Genomic DNA, 13,366 nt, shown 5'->3' with positions numbered 1-13,366 from the left:
CTGGAACTTACAAAGTTCAACGTATAAAAACTGAAGGCAATATCAGACATTATAGTGTCAAAAATGTCTTGATATTGCCTTCATCAGATGGGGTGATGTCAACCCCTGTAAAAGCCAAATTTTTAAGATGCACACAAATTGGGAGTCAAAATGGGTATTTCCCTCCTGATCCCATGCCTAATGTCAACATGTGCTATCTCCCATCATGGGGGATCAATGGACGTGTTTTGGGGGTGCAACCCCTTCCTCTCACCTACTAGAGTTATGAGGAAGGGGTTGCACCCACAAAACACATACATTGAGATCCCCTGATGGCAGATAGAACATGTGGACACATCATGTGCATCTTCAAAATTTGGCATTTAAAATTTACAAAAAAACAATTGGTTTAGTCCAACAAATGTGAAAATGGAGGGATTTAAAAGAAATGTATCTATCATGTTCTTCATTTGTTGCTCCATAACATTCAGTTTCTTCCTTATAATGTCGATTTCACCATTCCACACCATGTCGTGGATGAGCCTTTGGGCACTGTCACTTGTGAAATGTTCAGCTTGCTGTTCAACAACCAGAAAATCACCTAAAAATTGGATTAAAAACATGTATTATAAATGTGCAGGCATACATAGATTACCTGAAGCTGGGGTGTCAGAAACTCACCTGTTTTGGTGACAATCTCGCCCACTTCCTCCCCCTCTCCTTCCTCCAGATCCTTAGGGTGTTGTCTTGGGCTGACTTCCCTTTCTTAGTGATGTGTGGGGTCCCTGGTGTCCTCTGAGTGGTGTCCTCCGAGTCTTTTCTCCCCTATGAGAATGAAACAAAAGGTATACTTAGCACACAGATATTTCAGTCCAGAAATGTGAATATGAAACATTGCTTGGAAGTGGGGTACAATTGTCTGTTTTGGGCAGAGTTCCAAGCTGAAGACATGATTTTTTACCTTACCAAAGCTGGAAAAATTACCTTTTTCTGATCATTTTCACACCAAGTATCCACTGGAGTACCTGTGTGGGACACCTTAAAAAGTTTGTTCTTGTGTCCCACACTAGTGCTCCTGAGTCCAGATGTGTAAACAGCTGCTGAGTGTCCTCTCCTTACATTACACTGAATCAAGCTTGCATTTCATTCTAGTTACAAACACATCTAGACAGCAATGTACAAAACTTAATTGTATACAAATAGGCATGACCAAATGTATTTAACCTGTATCTGCCCAAAAGATCGTATTTAATGAGCGAACAATGTTTCCTACGACCGATTACTGTGCCCACCAACATGAAAGTCGCCACTTTAAACTGTACAACAGTAAAGAAAAGCACATGGAGCAGCATGCAAATAATAAAAATGATAGGAACACACAACTACTTACTTTTTAGACGCACTCTCTTTATTCTTCTATACTGATCCGGCTCCCTCAGTTTCAGGTCTGACCAGCGTTTCCTTAATTGCTACTTGGAGCGTCGTACCCCAAATTTCTGCCGCAGACTCTTTACATCTTTAGTCATCTTGGCCTTTCTCAAATTAGGGTTGGTGTACGATCCATGCTTCCCATCGTTCTCCTCCGGGATCGTGCCGTTCCGGGCTCCGGGCTTTCCTCCTCCTCGTTAGTGGAATTACCACACACCTGCTCTTTATCCGCCATGTTGCTCCTACTGCGCGCCGAAGAGAGAAGGGGCGGGGAATATTCTAGAAAGAATGTCAGGGGCGGGCGACGCGGAAGAGTTTCACGCATGTGCAGTGTATATCAAGCTAACACGCATGTGTCGTACATACGATCTGTGTGCGGAGGAAGAATGAACGGAAGTGGCGAGCATTCTAAACGAAGGTAAAATTAGATGAGGAATTTGTGGGAGGTGAAAAACACCTTATATTATAATAAACAAGCTAGGAGGTCAACGCTGGAGAAACTTCTGGAATTTGTGAAGACTTGGGTCCCCGATGCAACCATCCAGTTTTTGGAAAGTAAAATTGGGATCTTGAGGAACATATATAAGAAGGAGCATAATAAGATCCAGAAATCACTCAGATCAGGAGCATCAGCAGCGCAAGTGTATGTACCCAGGCTGTGGTACTTCAACAAACTGCGGTTTCTGGACGACCAGACTGAAGCCAGGGAATCACTTTCTACCCTTCCCTGCAGCCTTCCCTCAACCCCAGCAGAGGCTGACGAGGAACAACCTGGGCCTTCCATCCTGGAAGAAGTGGATGCGCCCAGCTGGAGCCAGGTATATTATTTTACTACATATTTATTGTCCTAATATTAATGATGTTAACTAGATGTTATAATTGATAACTAATTAATGATTTAAAACCAAGTGATGTACATATCAATAGACAGTAGTGGCCAAAAATGATTGGGACAAAAAAGAAAAATGCTGGGGTCAGAATGATAGTCTTTTCTATTTATTAACATTCAATTTGCAAGTCATGAGCTAAAAATTGTGTGTGATTGATGAAGCAAAAACTAAAACTATGTCCTTTTTTATACACAGGATGAGCTCAGCCAGGAGGAGGGTCTGGAAAGTGTCAGCCAGGAGGTGGCCGTGCCCAGTGTCAGCCAGGAGGTGGCCGGGCCCAGTGTCAGCCAGGAGGTGGACGGGCCCAGTGACAGCCAAGAGGTGGGCGGGCCCAGTATCAGCCAGGAGGTGGCTGGACCCAGTAGGAGCCTCACCCAATCCCAGGTGCCTCCCCTCTGCCTTCAAACAAAAAGGCCCAGGAAGGGGACGAGGACGGAGGACGCAGCACTGGGCCTCATTAGGGAAGCAACTGATGTCCTCAGAAGCCAACCCAACGCTGAAGAGGCCTATGGCTGCTATCTAGCCACAAGATTGTTGAAATTGGAGGAGGGCCAACACTTCCTCTGTGAGGGAATTATTGTTGAGGCCCTTCAGAAGGGGTTCAGGGGCCAGCTGACAGAGAACAGCCACATATATGATTTCACCCATCCTCCTCCTCCTCTTCCTGCCACAAGTCCACCACCAGAGCCACAGCCTCCAAGGAAGGCTGCAGGGAAGCGTGGAGAGAAGGCTGCAGGGAAGAAAAGAAATGATGGCCTGGGTTCAGTCTAGTCTGACAGAAGACGCAGGCTGGTGTAGTACCACAGCCTGGGGACATATATGTCATCTGCTGCTGGTCCTGATCTTTGGGAGTCCTGAACCAGATTGGGCTCAAAATTATATGAACTCCTCAAGATAACAATTTTTTTTACACAGATTTGATGTGTGCCCTGGGGCCAAAAGGCCTCGCAAATTCCAAAAGTTTCTCCAGCGTTGCCTTCCTCTTTATTTTGTTACCCAGAATAAATGGATATTTTATTTTCTGAAAATACTTGCCTATGTGTTTTTATAAAAATAGGACAGATTGTTTGTGAGTATGCAGGTACATTTCAAAAATACAATGTCAAATTAACAAGGGACACCAACCATCCTCCTTGAGGTTACAAAATACAAGATAATAATGTTATAGTGGTAACTTGACACACACAGAAAAAAAAATATTATGGAGATCACTAGAAACTAATTTTGCAATAATCCAAAAAAAAGGAGATCTTGATTAAATAAAAAAATCTAAAAAAAGATGACTATAAAAAATATTTCAAAACATTATTCTGGAGATCTGGCTTTAAAATAATAAGATTATTCATGAGATCAAGAGAAATAATAAAGAAAGAAATTTGTGAGAACTCTGTGTGAATATCAGCAGCAAAACAACTTCATTCTTCTAGCAATATAAAGCACAAAAGAATGCAATGCATTAAAAGATCACAGAATTTGCAGCGTGAGGAATGTGCTATCTCCATTACGAACGCTAGTTTTACCAGACCGAGCATTTCTGTCTTGTACTTGCTTCAGAGCATGCGTCGTTTTTAGTACGCGGAACAGCATACAGACAAGCAGTTTTACGTCGGAAAAATGTAAAACATGTTCTATATCTAAGTCCGTCTGGGGCATACACAGGATTGGAATATACAATGAAAAGCTCCCATCGGAATCTTTCTGTCGGAAATTCAGTACGCGGCATAAGACCGGGCCTCTTTTTCATACTCGGTGTTTACAAATTAAAAACACGTTTTTTTTGCTAGAAAATTACTTAGAACCCCCAAACATTATACATTTTTTTTGTAACACCCTAGAGAATAAAATGGCGGTCACTGCAATACTTTTTGCCACACCGTATTTGCGCAAGGGTCTTACAAGCGCACTTTTTTTTTTTTAAATTCAGTTTTTTGAATAAAAAAAAATAAGACAACAGTAAAGTTAGCCCATTTTTTTTTGTGAAAGATAATGTTACGCCGAGTAAATTGATACCCAACATGTCATGTTTCAAAACTGCGCTTGCTTATGGAATGGCGTCAAACTTTTACTCTTAAAAATCTACATATGCGACGTTTAAAAAATTCTACAGATTGCATGTTTTGAGGAGGTCTAGGGCTAGAATTATTGCTCTTGCTCTAGCGATCGCGGCGATACCTCACATGTGTGGTTTGACCACTGTTTTCATACGTGGGCGCTACTCACGTATGCGTTCGCTTCTGCGCACGAGCCCATCGGGACGGGGCACTTTAAAAAAAATTTTTTCTTATTTTTTTTATTTTATTTATTTTTACACGGTTTTTAAAAAAATAATAATAATTTGGGTCACTTTTATTCCTATTACAAGGACTGTAAACATTCCTTGTAATAGAAAAAAGCATGAGAGGTCCTCTTAAATATGAGATCTGGGGTCAAAAAAACCCTCAGATCTCACATTTAGACTAAAATGCAATAAAAGAAAAAAAAAATGTTGTCATTTGAAAAAAAAGACAACAGAAAAATGTGCCTTTAAGAGGTATGGGCGGAAGTGACGTTTTGAAGTCGCTTCCGCCCTGCTATGGTATGGAGACGAGTGGGGGCCATCTTAGCCTCACTCGTCTCCATACCCAGCCAAGGTCCCCGACCACCTCCGCCGCTGCCGACAGCTCCAGTAAGCGCCGGAGGGCACGGGAGAGTGGCGGGGGAGGGCCCCCTCTCCCGCCGCCGATAACAGTGATCTTGCGGTGAATCCGCCACAGAGACCACCATTATCGCTAACCGAACCACCGCCTGGAGAGATGGATACCTCGGTTGTGGCAGCAGCTGCTGCCATTACCGAGATATACCTTTTCAAAGTCAGGAAGTATATAGTCGTGCGGCGGTCGGTAAGTGGTTAAAAAAAATGCACTGTATTGTGTGAACTAAATCCACTAATAATTGTACCAGTGTCCATCACTTTATACACCATCTTTTGTGGCCAGATCACTTGTCAACTAATGTCCAAAACTCCCATATATGGACATGTTAACCAAAGAAGTCGCTACATTGGTTTTCTCCTTTTAACCTTTTTTTTTATTATTGTATTACACCTGGTGATCCAGCCAGCAACAAACTTCCAGTCTTAAGATGTCTGCTTTCTAGAAGAAGTAATAAAGCAGACACCTTTGGACAGCAGCATGCTTAATCTGGGAAGAGGTTATTGTTAGACTAGCAGATTCAGATGGACTTGACTAACAAATTGAAGCTGAAAGTATAACTCTAGGCAAAACCTTTAGTTTTGAACGTAGTGGAGAGGGATCAGAACACTTGTCTGCTATTTATTGCGGTCTGTGCCCCTGTTAGGGAGATTTGTCCTCTCTAATCATCCTGTTTACATTTATCACCAAGAGTGAAAGTAAAAGAAAATCCCAAGTTTTGGCTTGTCACAAAAACAGGAATAAAGGAGAAATCTTCCAATGGAGGATACTATGGAGGATACTAATTCTGGTGACAACCAGGGATTTCTTCACTTTGAAGAGTAAACCTCTCACTTCATGTTTTGGCTATGGGACAGGAAGTGAAAGAAAATCTTTCGATCTATCTGGGACACAGACAGAAGTTATAACACCCTGTTACTCTATCCAAAATGATAAAAAAAGTCTTATCTTTTGTTCTACTGTAAATATTTCTGAATGTCACAACAAAAACTAAATTTATTCTGAAAATTAAAAAAAAAACATCCAGCCTACCTTGTGCTTCATATCCGTTGTACTGCACCCCATCACTATCATCTTCATTAGATCTCATGCCAAGGGCAGACATCAGCTGCGTTACATTCATGCGAGCTGTTAATTCTCCATTACGATCCCCAATCTGTAACAACCACCAAAGCTCAATGAAAACTACAGTCTGGAAATGTATACTTTTAGAACAATGAAAGAGGTGTGTGTCCTAATTTGTGAAGTCACCTTAGACTTCTTCCCTTGTGCCCTGCTCTAAAAAGATGATTTTAATTTGCAGGAACAGAGTACTGTTCAATTATATAATTTAGTAATAACATTTTAAAGTATGGGGTTTTTTTGACCTGCTGAAATACTGGGGCCTATTCTGTCTTCGTTGTGGCTTTACAAACATTTCAAAATATTCTACATAAGGAATAAAGTCATATAACAGCAAATTTATTATAACACCAGCAATGTTCCACTGTACAGAAAATTTAATTTGTTGGTTTATGTGGCCATGGAATACTAGTAGTGTTAAAAGACCAAATTAATGGCATTATGTTAAACCAAAATAGTGGGTGTATCTGTGGAGCTTAAAATCTAGAGATAGTCATCCATGTTATAAATATTACATTTGTATCAGTATTATATTTTTTTGCATGACAGTAGTTTTATTTCATTAACCTTGTAACTAAATTGCATAGTTAAAGTAAAACTTCAATCAAATCATTTTTTATTTACTCATAAGTTACTGAAAAAGTGGGGGAACCACTGTAAGGTTTCATTGCTGTGTGTGTACCATTCAGGAAGATTTCCCTTCACTTCATATCCCAGCGACATGAGAGGTAAATGGAAATCTACCCAATGTGCGAGGAACTTTCACTTTTGACAGCGGACACAGGAACAGTTGAGCCCATTAGTAGATTTTCCCACTACTCCAGTTCTTACTTATAACATTTTTGATCTCCCCTCACCTCCTGGCTTAGTGATAGTGGTTGCCAGAAAAACTTGTAAGAAAGTATCTCCCCAAAATACAGATACCAGAAAACATGTGATAGAGGTTCTAACCGTTACCCTTACCCAATCTTCCATAATTAGAAAGAAAGTTTTGGCTGGAGTTTCACTTTGAGACCATGTAAAAGTAAACTGCCTATTTACATTTAAGCAATAAAATTTAGAACATGACTAGGTAACCTGTCACCAGTCAGAATCTGTGGGGCTACAAGCACATTTAGATCTAGTTCCAAAGCTGATGATGAATGAATAGAGTATCTCTTAACCTATGGGTCAGGAATCAAACTGGGTTGTGATGGGTAACCACATGACTGTCTACTAAACCTAATTCATTTTTTCCAAGCACAAAATCAATGGTATGTAATATGACATACTTTTTCTAGGTTTCAAATTGTATACTACCAGGATCTGAGGCATAGCTTTTAAGGCTGGTTCACACCACAAAAACGCACTCCAGATCCGTTCTGGATGCATTTTTGCATGCACTTTTTTAACGCCTTTTTGGCGCATTCAGATGCGTTTTTGATGTGTTTCCAATTTTCTTCTTATTTTTTCCATTTTTTTCCCACTGTACTAGGTCCAGTGCATTTTTCATGCATTCCAGTACAGTCCAGTGCAGGAAAAATGCAGCATGTTCTAATTTGTTTCTGGAACTGGAATGCCCTGGAACTGACTGCACTGGTGTGAACTATGCCAACTATGCGAGCTCCCTTGCATGGTGTTGAGTGCTTGTGGGCGCGCTCCCGTGATACAGCCGGCGGCCATAGATGCTCACTGTATCACTCGGCCCCGCCCCCCCGGCACGCCGCATCATTGAATGTGATTGACAGCAGCGCGAGCCAATGGCTGCGCTGCTTTCAATCCATCCACTCTAGCCAATCAACGACCAGGCTGAGCGGCGAAGAGGATGTCGGGGGGCGAGCACGGGACTTTCGAGGGGTCAGGTAAGTAAAACGGTGGGGCTGGTATTGTCGGATGTTATTTCACCTTAATGCATAGAATGCATTAAGGTGAAAAAACTTTTACCTTTACAACCCCTTTAACAAATATTCCTGCCCCCCTCAAAACCTGTGAAAACATAAAGCATAAAACTAATATGATTGACAACACAGACACATGAGTACCTAAAGGACTTGCAAGGCTAGAGGTGAAGTAAATTACAAAGACAGGGTTGTGGGGTGAAGATACACTATTTTTAACCCTGGTTAAAAATTAAAAAAAAAAACATATAATGAAGAATGTATTAACTAAAACTTACAAAAATGATGAAAAGTGCCCACAAAGTGTTATTGCGGTACAGGGCCAAATCAAAGGGGACTGAAGCTCTTTTTTTAAACATATTCATCACCAGCAACGAGCCTAAAGCCAGTGTGCCTCTAGGGAGGCTCTGCTCTTGCAAGCTTCTCCACACATCCTTTCTACTGTATATAGTGCTCTTTTATTGCAAGCACCCTGACCTCCCGAATTATGCTGATAAATGGGCATCTGAACTCGACATACAGATTTCCCAGGACGATTAGAATAAATCCTTTACACTCACCTATCGTTTATCCCTGGCTAGTATGGCCCAAGAGACCAATTATAAACTCCCTACCAGGTGGTATAGGTGGCCTACTACTCTTCATCATTTATATCCCTCAGTGTCGGATCTGTGTTGGCATTGCCAACTTAGCCAGGGTTCATTCGTGCATATTTGGTGGGATTGTCCCCTTTTTTCACAATTTTCGGGACCCGATTCTTCGTTTATATGCCAAAGTTATGTACACGACCATTCCAAACTCACCACAAGTGATTCTACTGTCTATCCTTCCAAAATTGCTTAAAAAGATTAAGAGGTATTCTAGGACAATTCTTGACAGCAGCCAGGGCAGTTATCCCACATCATTAGCAATCAGCACATGGCAATCAGAGATGGACCATACTAAACACAAGGAATTGGGAACCTGTGATCACTGTCATCAAACCTGGCTCTATTGGCAGGTATTTAGTTAGTCACAGGCCTAAACCTACCTACCAGTTGCCTACTGGGACAATTTTTTAATTTCTAGCACAAATGTTCACTCTGCATGTTTTACTAAACACTTTTTATTGACAAGTGTGCAAAACATTGGACATATTCAACAATTATGCTCAACATGAGCATCAAAGTATACATATTACATTTATACAATCAGATAACAGTTGTTGAAAAGTACAGATACAGCTGCGCTTGGATCACAAAACAAAAAGAAACATAAAACAAGTAGAAATTATACCCCTGGGTATCCAAAAATCAAGTTTGAAAGACTAAATTCCAAAGAGTGCAGTGTGCCATGCTGTCAAACCAATAGACTTGGCAACATGTATGTTCTTAAGTACCAGATATAGTAAGAGTGGAGGAACACCATACATCCCATACTTTATTATATTTTGTAGGGCAACCTCTATGTTCGTACACTAGTTTCTCAAAGGGCAGAACCTGATTTACCAGCTGAATCCATGTTCGGACAGATGGAGGACCTGGCTGAATCCATTTGAGAGCAATAGACCTGCTGTTTTTTTAATGTGTCAAACAAGGGGATACAGACTTGTGCATGGATGTCCCAGCTGCATTACCATAGTGAACATGCTGGGAGAATAGTAGATTTCAAAACCCCTGCACACAGATCAGCTTGCTTTACCCCTGTTGTTTTGAACAACTGTCAGCATTGGCGTACCTGGTTCCTCTGTCCTTGCTGTGTGGATGTAGGTTGGTGAATGTGTGTGCGGTTATGAGCTCAGCCGTGTACATTTTAACTTGTGACAACGTTGTCCCAATTTTATTGGTAGTCTAGAAGGTGGCTGGTCTAGTGCTGGAGAACAATAACCTTGTTCAGTGTGCATTTGTATATTAATAAAGTTTTTTTTGTACTTTCTATAATACCGCCGTTGGTTCTTCTATACTTTCTTTCATTGAGTGGCCATTGCTTGACCCTCGGTCTGCTTTTTGGTTTGATTATTTTGGGACCATTAGGACCCTTTCACACATGCTGTCCGATCAGGTCCGCCTGTCCGTTTTTCAGGTGGACCTGATCCGACACTCCATTTACCTCTATGGAGCGATGGATGTCAGCTATGACATGTCCACTGACATCCACTGCTATCTGATCCGATCCTGTCCTCCAAATCCAGATGGATGGAGACCCTATTTTCCATCCGCCTGGCGGATCTGATCGGATGGAATCAGATGAAAACGGAGAGGCGGATCCCTTTTCAGCCGATCTCCTATAGAGGACAGCGGGGCTTTGACAGGTCCATCTCAGCACAGTGAGCGGAGATGGACCTATCATCCGCCTGCTCACCAGAGATCAACAGATCAATCCCTGCTGAGCAAGCGGAGTCCGTCAAAACGGACGTGCCCTGTGTGAAAGGGGCCTTAAGTGTCAGTGGGCCATTACTTTGGAACCCCTGTTATTGTGTCACTGGTCTGGGACTTCCAAGTGACAGAATGTGATTGTTCTGGCAACCTAAAGCTGACCACACACATTAAAATGTGATCATATAATTTTTGTACAATCTCCATTTGAGTTAACAAACCATGTACTGTTACTGTTAGGGCCTACGTTAAAACAATTTACTCAATGTATATCTATTAAAGTAGGACTGCACACTACATAGTTGTTGGTAGATCTACAGTAAATAGGATAGTCTAATCAGGTTTTAACAAGTATGGTTAAGTATTATAGTGAATGTGTCAAGTTCTGGAACCCCCCTTTCTCCTCTCACCTCACAAGAAATTTCCATGTGTTTTCTAGCATATCGCAGGGCCTCTTCATGGTTACCCAATGCCACATAGGCATTTCCTAGACTCCACGATGCTCGTCCTTCACCAACCCTACAAACAAAAGAGGAGAGAGTAGCCAGCATGTTTTTCCTGCATGTTGGAGAACCACATAGTTTTAACAAAGGGTCTAAACAGACATTCAAAGACTTATCTTGTTATCTGTACAGTCGTTAGTACGTTTACAAATAGTTTGAGTATATTAAAAATCTTTTTACATTTAATCACATCTGTATACCATTTTCAGTCCTCTGATTTTTTTTTGCTAGCAGACATTTCATAGATCTATGCTGATAACAGGACATGACCACATATTTATGTCTAAATCTCAGAATTGGTAGTGATGGCATAGCTTGCAGTACTGTAGGAAGGTCAGAGATTGCTGTGGACATGGGGGTCACATTGCCGCATGTACAGTTATCTTTTATGTTTACCACTCCTTAGAGGCAAAGCCAAGAGCCCTTTCTGTTCAGTGTTCAGAGATAAGCCCTAGAAGCTTTGACTTGTATAACCTTCTATTGAACTGTCACCATTGCAGTGTGTGTGTAGGAAGCAAGAGAAATGTGGGTGCTTGTGTTCAACATCTTCTAGGTCATCACAACTTAATAAATAAAAGTCTGATGTTCAACTAAAAATTTAAGCTTATAATACTACCCATATACACTATCGGTCTGATGTGTAGTATTTTCATTGCTCAGCATAAAAACTACAGACTACTACACAGAACTAAACAAGTAAACAAGATGTGATGAACATTTTTTACAGATTATTTTTTGTTTGCAGCAACTTCCCCCAAAAATATACCACCAGCCGCCACTGTACAGCTATGCTTCATTTTATTGGGAAGTTACTTGGCTTACACTGTCCAGTGGGTCTGCATCCTAGGTGATAAAGTGACCCTGAGGATTAGTTTTCTAATTGTACATTTGTTTACATTTTAGAGCAAAGATTGGTTAGACTGTACCATTGGGGAGATTTCCCCTCACTTCCGGGCCTGGAGACTGAACAAGGAGGGAGAGGAAATCCAGTAATCAGGTGTCCAGATTTGAATTCACCTCATCTGTTCTGATGACAACTGTACAATGTTGGATTTCTCATCCCTTTCTGTCCTAGTGACAATGCAGGACATAAACAGCCATATAATCCCTCATACCCTTCTTAATATAACTAAAAGTATATATACAGTATCTCACAAAAGTGAGTACAACCCTCAAGTTTTTGTAAATATTTTATTATATTTTTTCATGTGACAACACTGAAGAAATTACATTTTGCTACAATGTAAAGTAGTGAGTGTACAGCTTGTATAACAGTGTAAATTTGCTGTCCCCTCAAAATAACTAAAACACACAGCCATTAATGTCTAAACCGCTGGCAACAAAAGTGAGTGCACCCCTAAGTGAAAATGTCCAAATTGGGCCCAAAGTGTCAATATTTTGTTTGGCCACCATTATTTTCCAGCACTGGCTTAACCCTCTTTGGCATGGAGTTCACCAGAGCTTCACAGGTTGCCACTGGAGTCCTTTTCCACTCCTCCATGTTGACATCACGGAGCTGGTCAATGTTAGAGACCTTGTGCTCTTCCACCTTCCGTTTGAGGATGCCCCACAGATGCTCAATAGGGTTTAGGTCTGGAGACACGCTTGGCCAGTCCATCACTTTTACCCTCAGCTTCTTTAGCAAGGTAGTGGTCTTCTTGGAGGTGTGTTTGGGGTCGTTATCATGTTGGAAAACTGCCCTGTAGCCCAGTCTCCGAAGGGAGGGGATCATGCTCTGCTTCAATATGTCACAGTACATGTTGGTATTCATGGTTCCCTCAATGAACTGTAGCTCCCCAGTGTCGGCAGCACTCATGCAGCCCCAGGCCATGACACTCCCACCACCATGCAGGTAAGACACACTTGTCTTTTTATTCCTTACCCGGTTCCTGCCACACACGCTTGACACCATCTGAACCAAATAAACTTACCTTGGTCTTATCAGACCACAGGACATGATTCCAGTAATCCATGCTCTTAGTCTGCTTGTCTTCCGCAAACTGTTTGCAGGCTTTCTTGTGCATCAACTTTAGAAGAGGACGACAGCCATGCAGACCAATTTGATGCAGTGTGTGGCGTATGGTCTGAACACTGACAGGCTGACCCCCCACCACTTCAACCTTTGAAGCAGTGCTGGCAGCACTCATATGTCTATTTCCCAAAGACAACCTCTGGATATGACGTTGAGTACGTGCACTCAACTTCTCAGTTCGACCATGGCGAGGCCTGTTCTGAGAGGAACCTATCCTGTTAAACCGCTGTATGGTCTTGGCCACCGTGCTGCAGCTCAGTTTAAGAGTATTGGCAATTTTCTTATAGCCTAGGCCATCTTTATGTAGAGCAACAATTCTTTTTTCAAATCCTCAGAGAGTTCTTTGCCATGAGGTGCCATGGTGAACATCCTGTGACCAGTATCAGAGAGTGAGAGCGATAACACCAAATTTAACACGTGAAAATTATATATACTAAATATATACGCTTGCGCTAATGGTGTATCAAACAGCGGAAAAAAAAAATTGCAGC

General features: G+C 41.6%; 1 protein-coding gene across 3 annotated transcripts in view; it reads right to left on the bottom strand.

Annotated features, from left to right (window-relative positions):
• GPSM1 (G protein signaling modulator 1) overlaps window positions 1-13,366 on the bottom strand; it is an 811,168-nt gene that overhangs the window by 504,444 nt on the left and 293,358 nt on the right. For all 3 annotated transcript variants that reach the window (XM_073599650.1, XM_073599651.1, XM_073599649.1), the window contains 2 exons: window positions 10,751-10,859; window positions 6,020-6,143 (listed from right to left, as the gene is read on the bottom strand). In XM_073599650.1, the coding sequence (XP_073455751.1) occupies window positions 6,020-6,143; window positions 10,751-10,859 (233 nt within the window). The remainder of the gene's footprint in view (window positions 1-6,019; window positions 6,144-10,750; window positions 10,860-13,366) is intronic.

This window comes from Aquarana catesbeiana, linkage group LG09 (genome assembly GCF_042186555.1).
Source record: "Aquarana catesbeiana isolate 2022-GZ linkage group LG09, ASM4218655v1, whole genome shotgun sequence".
Lineage (NCBI taxonomy): Eukaryota > Metazoa > Chordata > Amphibia > Anura > Ranidae > Aquarana > Aquarana catesbeiana.
Note: the sequence above shows the minus strand (reverse complement) of the source record. Positions and strands in the feature narration are given on the sequence as shown.